We start from the raw sequence: 17,954 nt of genomic DNA, 5'->3' as shown, positions 1-17,954 counted from the left end.
CAAGCCTAATCTGACTGAAATGCTTGTTGGTGTGGGGATTTTTTGGGGGTGTTTTTTGTTTTTTTTTTGTTTTTTTTTAAATAGGTACTGATAAAACTGTGGAAGCATGAATGTAAGTGTGTTATTGCCGATCGTTTCACAACCTCAGAAGATGTAAACTGGTTTAACACAGTTGTGGCAAAACTCATTGAGGAGAAATTTGAAGAAACAAAAGCTTTGCTGGATCTTGAAACTGATGCATTCTTTGTTGACTTCTTAAGGAGCGCACCTGAAAGAACTGGTAAGTATGGACTCTGATAACCATGGAGATGGCAGGAATAGGGAAAGGGATATGATAAAATAAATAGAGATATGTCTTAAAAATGCATAGTAAGTTCATGCATCAAAGGTGACTGTTCTGTCCAGTGACTTTGAAAGTAGTCTGTGTTACCAAGTGTGGCACATCTTTATATTTATGGGATTTTTAAGTCCATATTTTTATCCAGATTATCTGTACAGGAGAGCCTTGCTTCCATTTATATCAATGTGGTAGGTAGACAAAACTGCCAAAAAATTAGCATGATTCTATGTTATTCTCAAGTGATGAAATAAATGTGGTATGAATGATGTGAAGGGGGTGGAGTTGCAGTACTAGATAAAAGACAGCACTCTAGCTACCATCTCCTAGAAAACCTGGTAAAAGAATACAGTACTTCTTAGGAAATACGCAGTACATGATTTTGTAACAAATGAGTATTATTTAAAAATCTCATGAATGCTAGCAAAACCTCTTGAATTATCCATATGGCTTATAACAATGTCTTTGTGTCTTTTAAATAAAAACACTGTGTCACTGACCTTGCTTAAACGACCTGGGAATATTTGTTAGTTGATGCAAAAGAACAGAAAACAGTGCTTTGGGTTTTGGGGAAGGTCATTATTTAAGCCATTGGATGATTGAGCTATCTGTGTTCCTATCACACTGATGATGGATAGTGGAGGCAATAAAAGGTTGGCATGAATGGTCAAATGCCATTTAAATCTCTTAATTGAAATAGTCAGAAGGCAGTGACAAGAGGAGACTAAAGGATGGAAGTAAAAAACTGCTGTGAGAAAGCAGTTATATACATCCTTAAATAACTTGCTAAACTGCAGCAATGTAGAGGAGACTGAAATATAAGTCAGAATACATACTGAGAGAGTGAAGAGTGACTTTTAATGCAAAAATCTGAATCCATGCTAGAAACCATTATGTTGAACTGAAAAATAAATGCAAAAAGAAGCATTTATTTCTCAAAATAATTTGCTTCCTGGTGACAGTTTACATGTGCCTGCCCTGTAATGTGCCTTTTAGTATGAAACTTCATCTAAATACAAAGTAGGAGACGCTCATTCAGAAAGGGTCTTTATTTAAAAGTATTATTTAATAATACTACTTTATGTTTTGTTTTCAATATGTTTGTCAGAGTCTTGAGAACCCCTTCCTGTTTTGGCTTTAATTGACAAGAATAACAACTGTAATTTTGTTTTAATTGTCCCTTTAATGGAATTTAGTCTTGCCCATTACGATGGAAGTGTGAGAACAGGAATTGGATTTCTGAGCTCTTAAATATATAAAAAAAGTACATCTGACATCAATTTCAAATAGCTTTATGCTCAGGTTAGTGATACATTTACATATACTCCCTGTAGCTCTGGGTTGTACAGTCACAACATATTTGTCCCTGAGATAAACACACGAAGACTTGAGATGAAGTAGCTCAAACATCACTTTTTAGATCTTACCTTCACAGAAATTGTTAGTGGTACTAGTGTTCTTGAGACCCTCAAACTGTTCAAAGGTGTTTTTTTATCAGTTAGTTTTGACATTCCTATTTAGTTCTTGTGAATCTTGAGACTAGAGAAGAGTTTAAAATAATATATTACAGTAGCTGCCTCTGTAAATAAGGTAAATGTATGGCCTTTCTTAGGTTTAGTACTTGATCATGCTGTTTTTTGACATTAATAATAAAACTGCAGGAAGAGGATTAAGCTGATATAATTCTCTTAAATGGTTTGAAACTGTAAAAACATCACTACAGTTTTACTCCTTTCTGTATTCCTTATTAGTTACTTATCAGTAGCTGAGTTGTTTAAATGTCTTGTTCACCTTATAAGACACTTATTTCCACCTGGAATACTCCTTTTGTTTAACCAGTGTCTTTGCAGGTTAATAAGTAGTTGGTTAATTTAATTAGGTCTTAATCTAAAGGGGTGTTCATATATGCAGAAACAATACAGACCTAAAGAATTCTGAAATTAAAGTGACTTCAAGCATACATAGATTGCAATATAAAGGACAGCTGAATGAGAATTAATCATCACTTTATTTTGTGAGGTTTGGTTCTGTGGTAAAAGGCAATTTCATAGAATCATAGAATGGTTTGGGTTGAAAGGGACCTCAGAGATCATCTGGTTCCAACCCCCCTGCCAGGGACAGGGACACCCTCCACTAGACCACGTTGCCCAAAGCCCCATCCAGCCTGGCCTTGAACACTTCCAGGGTGGGGGCATCCACAACTTTTCTGAGCAACCTGGTTCAGTTTCTCACCACCCACATGATAAAGAATTTCTTCCTAATATCTAATCTAAGTTTACTCTCCTTCAGCCTAAGGCCATTACTCCTCATCCTATCACTACAGGCCCTTGTAAACAGTCCTTCTCCAGCTTTCCTGTGGGCCCCCTTTAGGTACTGGAAGGCTGCTAGAAGGTCTCCCCAGAGCCTTCTCTTCTCCAGGCTGAACAACCCCACGATGGGGTGTCAGGAGACAACTTTTTCACCATGAGGGTGAGTGAGCACTGGCACAGGTTGCCCAGAGCAGTTGTGGAGTCTCTCTCCTTGGAGATATTCATAAGCCATCTGGACACTTGTTCTATGTGTCCCTGCTAGGGGGGTTGGACCAGATGACCTTTAGAGGTCCCTGCCTACCTCAACCTTTCTGTGATTTTATTTACTGTGAGTAACAATTCTTACTAATGAAGACATGTCACCTTATAAGCATGATTAATGCTTATGAATGGAAAGCTGAGACAGCAGCACTATTTCCTTCTTTATTTTGGGTGGGGAAGAGTTGACAATTCCTTGTGGCTTTCAGATCACTTGATGAAACAAATGTATGCATTTTCACAGTGAACAAACTTCTTTTTGTTGTGGTAATTATTCATTTTAGTAGTATTTTTTTTTCTCTACTACAATGATTTAATCAACTTAGAGTGTTTTTCTTTTACAAAAAAGATTATTTGGAATTTTTAACTGCAATATTTATTTACCTTCATTCTCTGGTGCTACTTTTGCTTATAGTGTCTAAGTTAATTTCAGTTTTTCATCATTCAAGTTTCACATGTAGAGAAAGAAGGCTCCTTAGGTTTTTCTGGTTTTGTCTTTGAGAATGAAGCAGCTGAACTTACTGTTCCTTGTAGGCAGAGTATAGGCAGCACTCTTATATGTCTATCTAATATGTAATATTATGTATAATAAACCTGGTTCTTAGCAGTTAAAGAGACTTCTAATTACCTTCATTTACTCATCTCCACATTGTGACTTCGTCGGCCGTTTAAACTGCTAAGGTTTTGTTACTTGCTTTTTGTTCTAGGTGAAAAATCAGAGGAAGTTAATTTAGATATTCCCAAAGTCTATGAGCCAATTTACTCCTTTCATCAGCTACGAAATTGTTTAAATGTGTTTTTACAAATATACAATGAGAATGTCCGTGGTACTGCAATGGACATGGTTTTCTTTGAGGATGCTATGATTCATTTAGTGAAGGTACAGTCTTACTGGATTGCTATTTGTCTTTTTTGTTGTTGTTCACTTGCCCTCAGCTCCTATGAGTGGAGGTATACATGAATCAAGGTAAATTACTTCTAAAACTGAAGCAAGCAATTTATTGCTAGCACATATTTTATCTGTTTCTCTGTGATTAGGTATTAAAATGCAACTTTTCTGAAAGTGCATCGGATGGAACTATTCTATATCTATCTTTTATATCTGGGATCATGGTCCTAGCTATTCTAACTCTATCTTAACCTTTCTTCTTGTTAATTCTTTTGAAGCCCTTCCACTCTTTGGAATGAGTCAAATGAAATTCAGGTTAGGACATAATTGATTTGTTATAAAGGAGTAGGCACAGCAGAGTAGGAATAAATGTAGTCCCAACTTCCTTTGTAGATCCACAGTATGCTCACTTCTTTTAAAATTCCTTTGAATATGGATTAGAGCTGACCATAATTTTTAGCACAGCACAGCTTGATAGGATTGTCCACACAGAATAGGCTTCATACAAAGGAGAAGCTTTTCTTTTCTTTTCTAAAACCCCTATTGTTTCTCAGTTGCACAGTGAGGTTATCTGTATTTCTTATAATAAATTATTAAGAGCTGAATATTAGATTGTACCATCTTAGCAAATAATATGATAAATATCACAAGAATTTAAATTTAATTATAGTTGATAGACATGCTGCATCTGCTGTTTTCAAAATTTTGGAGCGTATTCTTGTCATTTTACAAAATTAGTCCCTTTCTTTTAAGGTCTTCCCTGCAAAATAGATGATGTTCTGCTATGGATTTCTTTAGGAAAATTGTTAAGTCATCATCACACTTACTAACAACTTTCTGGTTTATTCCTAGTAAAAAAAAATCTATTTAAATTAAGGATCTAGCAAAAAAACAACAACAACAACAATAAAAAACCAACCCAAAACCAAAACACATTTCAGTGAAGAGCCACCTGTCATGAGGAATCTCTTCTTTGGATAGCAAGATGCTAAATACTTGAAATGTTATTTTAACTTCCACTTGGATAAAATTAATATATAGTGTTTCTCTGATCCCAGATTCTTGAAAACAGCATTTACAGCTGTGCAGGTCTGAGCTTTATGCATTAGCTATACTTGAGACAGCTTCTAAGAGAAAGCTAGGTAAGCACAGTTAAGGTAATGCCTAATCTGAGCTGATGTAATATAACTTGAACGAGTTAAAGCTGAGGAAGACCTTAAACAGAGAACAGAGCTTCCAATTTACAGCTTGTGTGCCTCTGCCTGGAAAAGATCTAGTAGCCATAATAGAAGTGATCAGCAATATTCCAAGGGTGGTGTGCAAATCTATTTTTCTTTCCCTGGATAAATACTAAGTATGCTTAGAGCAAACCTTCATACTTGATTTTATTCTTTCTTATATAACATTAACCTATGAAAAATAACAACTACATTGCACTCAATATGTAAAATATATGGGTTTAAAACTGCAGGAAATTGACATGACTATTTTTAATAACTTGAAAAAAAGTATTTTAGAGAAAAGGCAAGTAAATAGGTGTCCCAGGCTGCTTATTTAACATGCCTGGGACAACTTGTCTTTCTGGTCACAATGAAGGGGCCTGGAGAGATGAGTCTTACTAAAGTTGTCCAGAAGGTATGGTATTGGGGAATTTATTATTTCCTTCCCAGTTTTAATAATCTGTCGTGCTATGATAGCACATCGCTAACAAATCACAGTTGAGATTTACTTGTGCTTTATGGAAGTTGGAGATGCAATTCTACTGATAATTGAAAGTTCACAGTGATGGAACCAAGTGGTTGCTATACTGCTGGAAGGTTTACAGAAAATACTGCAAAGTGCAACTTTCTGTATAATATATTAATAGTAATATGGAATCCCTTAATAAAACCTTAAAATTTTAATTTGTTCTGCATTTCTAATATAACTATTACTGTAGTAGCATAGGATTTTTGGGTGTTTAACTTTTACACATTGTAGCAATAAATGACTGTGATTTTACACAGATTTCTCGGGTGATTCGCACTCCTCGTGGAAATGCTCTTTTAGTTGGAGTTGGTGGCTCAGGAAAGCAGAGCTTGACAAGACTAGCATCTTTCATAGCTGGCTATGATACATTCCAGATAATGTTAACAAGGTGAGCATTAATTAACATTTAAGTAAATAAGTACTCTGTGTTTGAACTTTCCTATAAATAAAACAGGCTCCCAATCTCTGCAATGGGAGAAAGAACAAGCTTAACACAGGCTGAGCACTGCTGCCTAGAGTGGAAAGACATGAAAATCCTTTGAGACCTACTAAATCCTCTTGATTTTCTAGAGTAAGTCTGAGCTTTTACCATCTTTGGAGTAGTAAACTGTTTTGTGTGTTTTGCGGAATGAGAAGAAATATTGGCAGCATCAAGACACAATTACTCTGTGTCTTTACACAGTACACTAAGCTGTACTGAAAGTATTTGTAGGTGGTGTCTATCCATAATGCCGTTATGAATTTATCTTGTAATATTTGAAATAACGCCTCTGTGAGGAGGTGGAATCCTCATCCCTGCCCATTAATTTGATAGATCTTATATATATGTCAGTATTTTGACAATGTTTTCCAAGTATAGCTTGCCTTTTTTTCATATTGTTCAACCCAATGTGGCTTATTTTGGAATAACTCACAAGAAATATATTTTTAAAAATTATAAATCCTTCTCTGAATATTTTAGAATGAATACCTCCCTGTGACTGCAGGACAAGTCAATGATCAGGAAATATTTTTGGCACGCAAATAAGATGTCATTGTAGAGAAACTAAATTATTTTAATTCTTGCAGCTGTGTTGGCTGCAGAAGAAATTGTAGATTCACATGTGGGAATGCCTCTCAATGAGGATCTCATCAGAGGATCTATCTGAAATTGGAATGACTTCAGGAGAGATTACAGTACAGTTGACAAAACAAGTAGTAACAAATTGCTGGATATCATTCACAAAGTATTATGAATCCACCTGAGGGTGAAATATTGAATTAAGAAAGTGGTGTGCAGCTTCCCTCTTAAAGTTGCCTCAGCACCTAAGGATAATAATAAGGCCTACATCAAGCCCATGAAAAAAAAAAAGTCCAGAAGAGATCTGGGGACCCCTTACACCTGAAGGCTTGTAAACCCGATGTGTGCACCAGATGAATTAAAGAAACTATCATGAAGAGTAGACTGAGTGAAGATTTGAATAAACAGAATTTTAAGAAAGACTCATCAAAGATGAGATAAAACATAATCCTTTCTTACAAACCACTAAGACTTCTCCAAGTGAGTCAACAAGCAAGTGTAGAAGTATGATGTGATTGAAAAAATGAAACTCCATACTTTTCTAACCTAAAACCACATCTAATAATTTGTGCCAAAATACCTTTGGGAAAAATTTTGAATCCTTCTTGTATAGAATTGTTTGCCATTTGTTAATCCAAAATTCCCTGTACTGTGAGTTCTTAAAGATAATAATTGTTGGGTTTATAATGTTTTAATTTAGTTCACCAAGGTAGATGATAGTCATATTGCTAACTTGATATGTATAACTTAAAGTATTTTTTTTCAGGTCAGTATTTTTGTCTAATTTTGAATAATTAACTGAATAACTTTTCCAATCATTTTCCCCTGCAGCTGAAACAAAAGGGCATAGAATATTTGTGGGTTTTCTGTGTCCGTTTCTAATTTTTGTAGTGTATTTGCTTTTGAAGTGTCTTATTTATAAACACATGTATGGAACTTTATTTTAGTGATTATGATATCTTTGCTGAAACACAAAAAATTATCTTATTAATCATCAACAAAAAGATTGTAAAACAAATGTATTTATTTTCTGAGCTCCTCCCTAGTAATGAAGAAGTATTGTACAATTTCTGATTTTTCAGGTCATACATGAGGTCATTACGAGTACGTAAGGAACTCTTAATCAAGTTACATGCAACCACTTCTCTGCTTTAATTACCAGTGGGCATTCTAGAAACCTCAGCTTTTATTGCACTCCTTTATCCAGCCAGAGAGATCATTCCAGTGTAACTTTGTATATTGGGTTTGTGTGGCAAGGTTTGGCAATGGGAGGGGCTACAGGGGTGGCTTCTGTGAGAAGCTGCCAGAACCATCCCCCACGTCCGACAGAGCCAATGCCAGCCAGCATCAAGATGGACCCACCACTGGCCAAGGCCAAGCCCATCAGTGATGGTGGTAGCACCTCGGGGATAACATCATTAAGAAGGGGAAAACGTTGCTGCGCAACAGCAACCAGAAGAGGGGAGTCAGGATATGTGAGAGAAACAACCATACAGACACCAAGGTCCAACCCACCACACCTTGTCTAATATTTTCTATATTTTTGCTGCTGCTCCTTTTCCTTTTTTTAAAACTGTGAGTGCCACCATTGATGATGACTTTCACCAGAAGGGCTGACTTGAGTTTTTTAATTAGTCAGTAAAATCTAACATATCTTGTTGAACCCAGCACATGACAAAACCCTATGAGACAACACCTGTTTGTCCTTTCACTTTTTCTAGCAAAAGAGAAATAAATAGCATAATAGGAGTTCAGGTTTGGGCGTTTTTGTTGGTTTTGGCTTTTTTTGGTGGGTTGGGGGTTGGGGGTTTTAATCTTTTTAAATTATTTATTTTTTTTTATTGATGTGGGAGGTGAAAAAGAGAGCAGGAAGAAGAATGGATTAGGTATTTACTGTGAGACTTTGAAATGAACTATGTCGTTCCTCCTAATCTAAACGAAAATTCCTGGCCTTTGGCAGCTTTTTGCCTTAAATTCCAAGAGATTGTTTTTTACTTAAATTTGCTTGTTCTTTTTCTTTTAACCAGAAGCCCTTTTTAAAAGGAATGAATATTAGTCCAACTGTCCTTTTTTGTAGATCGTACAACACTTTAAACTTGATGGAAGATCTGAAACTCTTGTACAGAACAGCAGGACTGGAAGGCAAAGGCATCTGTTTTCTTTTTACAGACAATGAGATCAAAGATGAGTCTTTCCTGGAATACTTGAACAATGTTTTATCATCAGGAGAGGTAAGATGCCTTTTCCTGATCATTTTTCTGCTTTTTAAATTTTATAATTCTGAAGTAAAATAACTGAATTTATTGGAATATTTTTCTAGATGTCAAGGGGCACACTTTCACAAACTAAAACTCAAGTACTTTTTATCATTACAGTATTATAAAAAATGGAAACAATCCATTATACTAGGTTAGAGGCAGACAAAGCTATTGTAAAATTATGAATGAGCATTATCATTCCATACAGAGAAATTCTCTTAAGTCAGACCCTTTTAAATGTGTTGACAAGCTGTCAGGGACATGAGAATAGCTTAAAAAAACCCTGAGGCTTGGGGAACATCACTGAAGTTTAACAAAATTGTCTGTTAAATATCTCATTAGTGTACAATTAGTTTTTGTATGGAAAATATATGTCCAGAATGGATGGTGTGGCTTTTATTGTTTGTTTCTATTTAATTACTTTTTTATTTATTTCAGGGGTATATTTCAGAGTAATTTCTACTAGTTATTAGAATATTAAGAGAAGAAAGCAAAGCCATTGTACATGGATTCTTTGTTTTTCACATGGGAGAGTGGGGTTTACTTTTAGATTTCAGTGTGTTTAATGGAATTACTTCTGTAAAAGTTCTAGTTTGAAGGAGTGGGGTGGGTCCTGATAATTTCAGTATCTGAAATGTCCCTGCCTGAAATGCTATGTATTAATGAACTTTATGCTATATACTCTATTTTGGATTGTCTCACAAAGTATGAAAAAAATCTTGTTTTTTTCTCAAAGGTGTCAAACTTATTTGCACGTGATGAAGTTGATGAGATCATTAGTGACCTCATACCTACCTTCAAAAAGGAGCATCCACGTAGACCTCCAACCAGTGAGGTTCTGTATGACTACTTCATGACCAGAGTCCGTCAGAACCTTCATGTGGTTCTTTGCTTTTCACCAGTAGGTGAAAAATTCCGAAATAGGGCCCTGAAGTTCCCTGGTCTCATTTCTGGATGCACTATAGATTGGTTCAGCCGATGGCCTAAGGATGCACTAGTGGCAGGTACGTGTATGTTTTATCTTTGCATATACTTAATTCTCTGATTTGAGGTCATGCAGTTGTGTTAATTGCTTTGAATTTTGCCAGCACACTGGCAGAAGAAACTTACTTGGCTCTACTTTTTGATACAGTTGTTTTCTTCTTAAAAAAAGAAGAAAACTGTTGAAATATTTCTAACACAGGAAAGGCTTTGAACACGGTTTGAAGAAAAATTCCCCTTGGAGATGACTTAGTCATTAGTAAAGAAGGCAAAATACTACTAAAGAAACAGATTATTAGTGACTGTGCTTGTTATCAAGCATACAGAGGAAGGCTGTGATTACCGAATCCCTAGTAGCTAGCAGTGAGACAGGTTCAGAGAGAAAAAGCAGTTGCACACTTTGGAGGTGAAAGAATACCAGATCCTTGGCTACACTTTCTACTGAGAAGTGTGGAATAATATCAAGAATCTGATGGTGGAGAGTGAAGACAACCAGGGTTTGAGAAGCTGGGTTTACATTGCCTTCTTCATAAGCTAATGGTTTTCCTGAGTATTTGCTTACATTTATGATTTTCTTTCTTTCCTAAGTATCTGAACATTTCCTGTCATCATTTGATATGGACTGCACTGCTGATACAAAGAGGGAAATTGTGCAGTGTATGGGCTCATTCCAGGACGGAGTGGCAGAGAAGTGTTCTGATTACTTTCAAAGATACAGACGCTCTACACATGTGACTCCCAAATCCTACCTGTCCTTTATTCAGGGATATAAAACCACATACAAAGAAAAGCATGCTGAAGTGCAGACATTAGCAAACAGGTAAACTGCTCAGTTTACTACTGTCTTTCTGTGGTTTTCTTCCCCAGATGTGTATCTTCTGATACACTTCCTTTCAATGCATAGCTTGTCCCTTTGCAAATCAAAAGGATTATTATTTTTTTTAATTTACTAAAATAATGTAAAGGTGTAACTTGTTCAAATATTATAGTTGCTCTTGGCATATAAGTTAAAGATTATATATCTTTGGAGGGGGAAAAAGGGTAGTGATGTATGAAAAAGCAAAGCGGTGGGAAAAAACGTGAATATAAGTTATTCTCACATATTTTTAATGACTAAAAGAAAACATATACATGTAATTTCATAATATATTCACAAGAATATTTTATTTACCAGTGAGAAACTTTTTTTTCTTGCTAAACAGTTATATCCTTCTTATATGAAAATGTAAGAAATATACTTGGCGTTTTTGGTTTTGTGATCATAGAGCCTAATTTAGGCTGCTGAGCTTCTTTCTTGTAGATTATTAATGTGGTTTTGATATATTAATTCTCCTTTTGAGGTACTTTATTAAACTAATGAAGTCTATTTGCAGATTTATCTTCATGTCAGAAATACTCAAATAGAATGTAAAATTAGCATTTAGTGTATCAATTGGTATCACCCCTAAGAAATACTGCCTTCTTAATTTTGAAAGATTGGCACAAAGAGCTGGAAGCTTTTAAGACAGACTCAAACTAGATTATTTCACTTTGAAACATTCTTTGGCTTCAAAGCCAAATTGAGTTAGAAATCTGTAGTTACATTATGCGTGAAACTTGCAAAACAGAGAGACCTGGTCCTGTTTTTACCTTCTGATGCCTCAAATGTACCAAATTAGCTCATGCATGTCAATTTGTTTCACTTAACCTTAGTTGCATAGTCTGAATTGGCAGGTGTTACTCTTTATCTGTTCTCCTGTATTTGTCTAGCTGTCCAAGTACTGTTTAGCCTTTGCAATAGCAGACTCTGTAGAGGCCACTTAAGCTTGTCTGAAAAGTCCCAAGTGAGGATTTGGTATGGAACCAACATACAGGATTTTTATGCAATCATAAAGGCATACTGTTTGAGTTAGAAGTGGGTAAAATTTCAAGCCACAGACTCTCTTCGTGGAATTCTTTATTGTTCACTTTCTTTATTGTGAAGACATCAGACACTTACGTGAAAGTTCCTGTACATGTTTTATTTTTGGTGTTAAAGATCTTTTGCTAGTGTTCGTTTTGATTGATGTGATTCATTCTATTGATGGAATAATTTGGAAAGTGGAGTGTAAATTATATAGGGAATCACATGCTTCTTATTTTGCTTTTTAACTCCAGAATGAATACTGGACTGGAAAAATTGAAAGAGGCTTCTGAGTCAGTGGCTGCTCTAAGCAGAGAACTGGAGGTAAAAGAAAAGGAACTTCAAATTGCCAATGAAAAAGCTGACATGGTATGTACAGCCTTCAAAACGTATTGCTGTTTGATTTTTTTTTTTTTCCTCTCTTTATTTCTTCTATTTTAAAAAGATTAATCAAGTAAAAGAAAGTGTTGCAAAGAAAGGGATCTTGGAAACTTAGAACAGTGACAAAAGTCATCTTGCTTGAGTTTTCTGGTTCTGGAATTCAACAGATAAAGTTTTACAACAAAAATTGTGTTTTCTTTAATATTTGGTGCATGGTTTTTCTCACATTCTAGGTATTGAAAGAAGTTACTGTAAAAGCACAGGCTGCTGAGAAGGTGAAGGGTGAAGTTCAGAAAGTGAAAGACAAAGCTCAGGCTATTGTAGACAGTATCTCAGTTGACAAAGCCATTGCTGAAGAGAAGTTGGAAGCTGCCAAGCCTGCTTTGGAAGAGGCGGAAGCAGCCTTACAGGTTAGTACTTGGACCATGTATAACATTATTTTACTGCTAAGGTGATGGACATCTTTGAAAACAAATATAAGATTGTAGGTGCATCACATAACTCATCAGTTGACAGAAAATGTATGCAAATAAATGTATGTATTTTGAGGCTTTTTAGGTTCAGTATTGTTTTTCTTTTTCCACCTGACTACCAAACCCAAAATAGGCAGTTTTTCAGGAAAGGGCAAGTTTTAACTTTCATTTGAAACTATGATTGATATATGATGCGCTGCAGGTTGATATTAGACCAGTAACCGAATGTTGATACTGTTACAAAATACTTTTGGATAAAGTTACCAAACCAAAACAATACTACTCTTCTTGAAATCTGGGATTCTAAGAAACAAAAATCTGATTTTAAGGAAAAGCTATACTAGCATTATTGTGAGACTTCACAGTGGAGAAAGGTAGTTTGGCTTAGTCTTGAAATTCTTGCATTTGCTGTAATAAATTGCTTTGCCTGTGCCTAAAGAGGAATGGAAAACTATCATAAAAGTAAGCCTATCAGCATGCATATCTGTATTCTCAGCATGCATTCATTCATTCAGAAACTCCTTTAAGCAAGAAAATTCTCTGTACGACTCTGTATAGGGCTGCATCTTTCAAAATAATCTCACAATTATTATGGATTTTCAAATTTCTAGCTAGGCATTCCTATAATGGCATTATGCTTGCAGTGTAGACAAATGTCTATTAAAATATCTGATAAATATAAAGGTCACTTCCAAGATAAAAAAAAAATAAAATCTGTGGTTGATTATTTCACTCCATTTTTAACATAGCACTTAGCAGTCCTAAAATATGTTACGAGACAAGTAGGTACAGAACAGTTTATAAGTATTTTTAAACATATAGTAAGATTAATTTTTTAAAGTTTGAGTAAGAATTGTCAGAGTTCAATAAAACATAGGTGCGCTTTGCCCTGCAATAAAAATGGCACATTAAATGCACAACTTGAAGTAAATAAATAAATATAAACTAAATGCAACTCTTCCCACAATTTGGATGGTAGTAAAAAAGGCTGGGCTGAATTTCTTAAAGGTCACTAAGAAACACTGGTTAAAGTTTCCACACAGATACCTGGAAAAACTCTGCTGAATTATCAGGTGCACACTGAACCCAACGAGCAGCAAAATATTGAAGGGAAACAAAAGGCAGGCAGAAGGAAGGTGATAGGGAGAATCTGCAATAATTTACAATCCCTTTCTTGATGTATGAACACAAGTAATTAAAAGTTTCCTTTGTGAATTCCCAGTGAGGCATGTGCTAGGTTAGAAGCAAGGTGTCAAAACACTTGCAATAGCCTGTTGCTTACTGTTTCTCACTGTCATGTACTCAGGCTGAGTAACTGACTGTGAATAAGCAGAACTTCTGATCCAAGTTGTCTGGTTTAGGAGTGCACCTGCCCATTAAGCAGTTATCATTGTTTGGTGTTTTTCTGCTTTGTATGTGGTGCAGTAGCACATACATTGTGCTCCTTGTCTTCCTAAGGAGACATCTTCAAGTGGATGTTTCTGATAGTCCTTTCCGATTCATGGTGTACTCTAGTGTTACGAGTTATATTATTAGATTTGCACCCTAGGCTTACTTGTCCTTACTTAATAGGGCCTAGATTTTCATACATTATTATGATTTATTTCTTTTTCTCTCAGACCTGCTTCTACAACAGGAGCATTCCCAGTAAGATGAATCAGAAGGTCCAAATCTGTACGTGTGTCAGGCTTTGTCACTGGTTTCCTTAATTCACCTTCATTTGCCAAATATCAACAGAATGTATTTTCCTTTCTAGACTCAGTTTCTGGTCAATAGGTTTGCGTTTTAAAAAAATAGGTAAAATTTCAAGATGTTTCTGTTTTGCTCTTTGTTTTGTCGAAAATGTGCATAGGAGTTTTAAGTTTTTAGGTGCTGCTGTGGCTGAGTTGAGGTTTCCTGGTAGTTGCTAGGAGGTAGTAGTGAAAATCTAGTTAGAAGGTCCTTCTAGCTTCATGCTTTTTAGAGGTAAAATTATTTTCAATCAAAAATAATATGAATAAGGTTTTTCTTCCCCAATGAATTAATACTCTTGGTGAGCTTGTGCTCTATGTCTTATTAACTAAACAATAACAGTAATTGCTTTACCCTTTTTATTAAATTCATAGACAATAAAACCTGCAGATATTGCCACTGTCCGCACACTGGGTCGACCTCCTCACCTCATTATGCGTATCATGGACTGTGTGTTACTGCTCTTCCAGCGAAAAGTGAACAATGTGAAAATTGATCAGGAAAAGTGCTGTACTATCCCATCATGGCAAGAATCTTTGAAACTGATGACAGCAGGGAACTTCTTACAGAACCTACAGGTGCTTGTGCAACCTTCTTTTTGATTTTTTTTTTTTTTAATTTTAGAAAACAGGGGACAGTGTTTTCTCTGGTGTTCATAGGAGAACAAATATGCAAGGGGAATTAGGCACACAATAGATCTGAAATGTTAAGGGCTTAAAAATAAGTATGTCATAATGAAATAAACATGAATCCTTCTGGCAAAGTCAGGTCATAAATCAATTATAGTTTCTCCTAAGTAAGGTAATGAAATTACTTTCAGTGATAAATGATTCAAAGCTTTAAGCATTTGGTTTGAATAGCCATTACTTATGCGTTTCATTAAAGCTGAGAGAAACCATCTTTTTACTGGTACCTATTTTTTTTATTAATTTTCAGCATTGCAACCTGTGCAGTGTCTTGCAAAAGGATAGTTGATTATTAGGATGTACAAAATCAGATTTTTTTTTTTTTTTTTTAAATTTTGGATTTTCAGCTCCATAGAATGATTCTAGGGAAAGGGGAAGAGTAACTGGTGAATAAATCCCTGTTCATAATTTAAACTAATAATATTATGATTAATCTACTCAGAATAAATTGTACCTTGTCCTACCCCACTGGATGTTATTATCTCTGATTTATGCATTTTGAGGAGTTTATTTAATCTGTCACTGGTCCAGCAGGTAATCGCAGATGGCAGGCTTGACCAGCTTTCTATGGTTGATAGTGCCAGGGATGCCTTTTATGTAGTATTCACATTGCATCTACTCGTACGGATTTTTAATTTACTGAAGGGCTTCAACATTTCATTGCTTGTGCATAAATAAACCTATTTGTGCTTCAGGGAACAGCTATTTTTCAACTTCATCAATGATGGACTTTCATTATACCTTGTAAATAAATCTTTAAAGATGACCAAACTTATATAGAATATTTGAGCATCAAAACAAATTTGAGGGAGAAAATTGAGAGCTTTTTGGGATGGAAAATGGAAGATATGTTTTTTGGAGAAAAAGGGTAAAATAAATTCTTAAAATTGAAACACATTCAACTAGTGAGATAAGGTAATTTAAGGAGAAGATAGCTGGCTTGCTCTTCGAAAGGACTGTCTTGCTGAATGTATTTTTATGAACCAGAGCTAAGCTTTTCCTTTTCTTTTTGAAGATTGCTATGTTACTTATTCAGTCTTAAGGAAAATGGAATTTCAAGGAGGATATCAGTGATATTTTGTTTCAACAATTAGCTGTGTAACAGTAATGGATAGTGTAAGATAGCAAAGATCATAAATGAAGGGAATTTTTTTCCATTTTGTAAGAATATAGAACAGAGTAGAATGGCTTTGGCAAACTCTCAAAGATGCATGAGACAGAGAACTCCATATTAGCTGTTTGTAAATAACATTTGTTATCTTGGTAGGGTTCTGTGTGTGCTGAAATACGTATATGTATAGTTTACATATATGACATAGATTATATATATTGCACTTTTTTTTAAAGCAATTTCCAAAGGACACAATTAATGAAGAAGTGGTAGAACTTTTGAGCCCTTATTTTGAAATGGTGGACTATAACATTGAGACAGCTAAGAGAGTATGTGGGAATGTTGCTGGGCTTTGCTCATGGACCAAAGCTATGGCTGTATTTTTTTCCATCAACAAAGAAGTATTACCTTTAAAGGTAAGTCTGTTAATCGGTTGGAGGCACACGAACACCCTTTCCTCCTCCTCCTCCTCCCCACCTGTGTGCACTTGAGGTTTTTGTCTCCTGGAAACATCAGCTGCCTTATTCCAACTGGTGCATGTCTCTGTAGGAATTTATTATCCTGAAAAAAGTAACTCTACAGTAAAATATATTCCAAATGTACTACCATTTGTAGGTTGTAAAAATTATGAGATTGTGCAGTTTTATTCCTCTGGATCCCTTCTGAATGGGGTTGAAACAGCTGTCATCTAGATTAATTCAATATTGCAATTGCTTTGCCTTAATTAAGAATTAAGTAGGAAAAAAACTCGAGATCTGGTTCTTTTAATGTTCTGGATTTCAGTTCATAAGGACTGTACAGAACTTCTGTTCGTCAGTGTTGTTTGGAGAAAATCAGGCCTAGATAGTTGTTAAAAGGTCAGAATGAAAGTCAGGAAGAAGATGGTCAAGCATGACTTTAACACAGAATAGCTTGTATTTATAATAGGAATGACCAAGAGGGAAGCAAGATTTGTAGTTAGAGGTAATATCTTTTGTTAGATAAAGCATATTGCTTGGAGAAACCAAATAGGCTTCCGGTGGCACCAGTCTTTTTTGCAGGCCAGATCGGGCTAATTTTTGTGTCAGATGGAGAATGGCTGGTATTTCCAGAAATTTTTCTAATTATTTTTTCTAATTGATGTTAGACCAATTGCTTAACTGCAGCTACCTACTAAGAAGTTAATTTGTTGTCAAATTCAAGTAAAAGGTTTTAATCAATGATGAAATCTCTACTGAGCAGTTTGATTTTGAAATGTAGTACAGTAAAACCCTTTGAGCTACATTATAGCAAATACTTGGAGATGTTTTTGTATGTATGAATACACTTTTATATTTGTATGCTTCATAGGCTAATTTAGCAATCCAGGAGAATCGCCTAACCACTGCTATGCTGGATCTGCAGAAAGCTGAAGAAGAATTGGGTGCCAAGCAAGAAGAATTAGATATTGTGCAGGCAGAGTATGAAAAAGCAATGAGAGAAAAACAGGTGAACTGCTCTTTACAGAAAAGTTGCCACCCTTACTTTAAGGAAAAACTTAATGCATTCTTTCAATGTCACCATTTTTCCTTGGAAAGGATCTTGATGGACCAAGGATAAGAGAGAGATATTATTTGGATACTGCCTCTTTGGATCCCACTGATCCTCTCCCCGCCTCCCTCCTTACCTCCTCAAAAACTATTTTATTTGGATTACTTGTTTAGTACCTACTACTATAACACCAAGTTTCATTAATGTATATTATCTGTCTATAATGTATTTGAAATTCCGAGCAGAATTCCCCAGAGTTAATAGGTACTAGGCATTTCGCATATCATTTAACATGCATGCCAAAATGAAAGTTAAGAGCAGAAATATTAAAAAGTTGAAT

At 35.4% G+C, this 17,954-nt stretch overlaps 1 protein-coding gene across 2 annotated transcripts in view; it reads left to right on the top strand.

The window, feature by feature from the left end:
• DNAH5 (dynein axonemal heavy chain 5) overlaps positions 1–17,954 on the top strand; it is a 152,280-nt gene that overhangs the window by 105,101 nt on the left and 29,225 nt on the right. For both annotated transcript variants that reach the window (XM_075744824.1, XM_075744825.1), the window contains 11 exons: positions 85–280; positions 3,612–3,784; positions 5,800–5,930; positions 8,680–8,833; positions 9,597–9,864; positions 10,430–10,661; positions 11,978–12,092; positions 12,338–12,514; positions 14,683–14,886; positions 16,342–16,521; positions 17,435–17,572. In XM_075744824.1, coding sequence (XP_075600939.1) covers positions 85–280; positions 3,612–3,784; positions 5,800–5,930; positions 8,680–8,833; positions 9,597–9,864; positions 10,430–10,661; positions 11,978–12,092; positions 12,338–12,514; positions 14,683–14,886; positions 16,342–16,521; positions 17,435–17,572 — 1,968 coding nt within the window. The remainder of the gene's footprint in view (positions 1–84; positions 281–3,611; positions 3,785–5,799; positions 5,931–8,679; positions 8,834–9,596; positions 9,865–10,429; positions 10,662–11,977; positions 12,093–12,337; positions 12,515–14,682; positions 14,887–16,341; positions 16,522–17,434; positions 17,573–17,954) is intronic.

The sequence above is a fragment of the Balearica regulorum genome, chromosome 2 (genome assembly GCF_011004875.1).
Source record: "Balearica regulorum gibbericeps isolate bBalReg1 chromosome 2, bBalReg1.pri, whole genome shotgun sequence".
In the NCBI taxonomy this organism is placed as follows: domain Eukaryota; kingdom Metazoa; phylum Chordata; class Aves; order Gruiformes; family Gruidae; genus Balearica; species Balearica regulorum.
The sequence above is the reverse complement of the archived record's forward strand: the minus strand, read 5'-3'. Positions and strand labels throughout refer to the sequence as shown.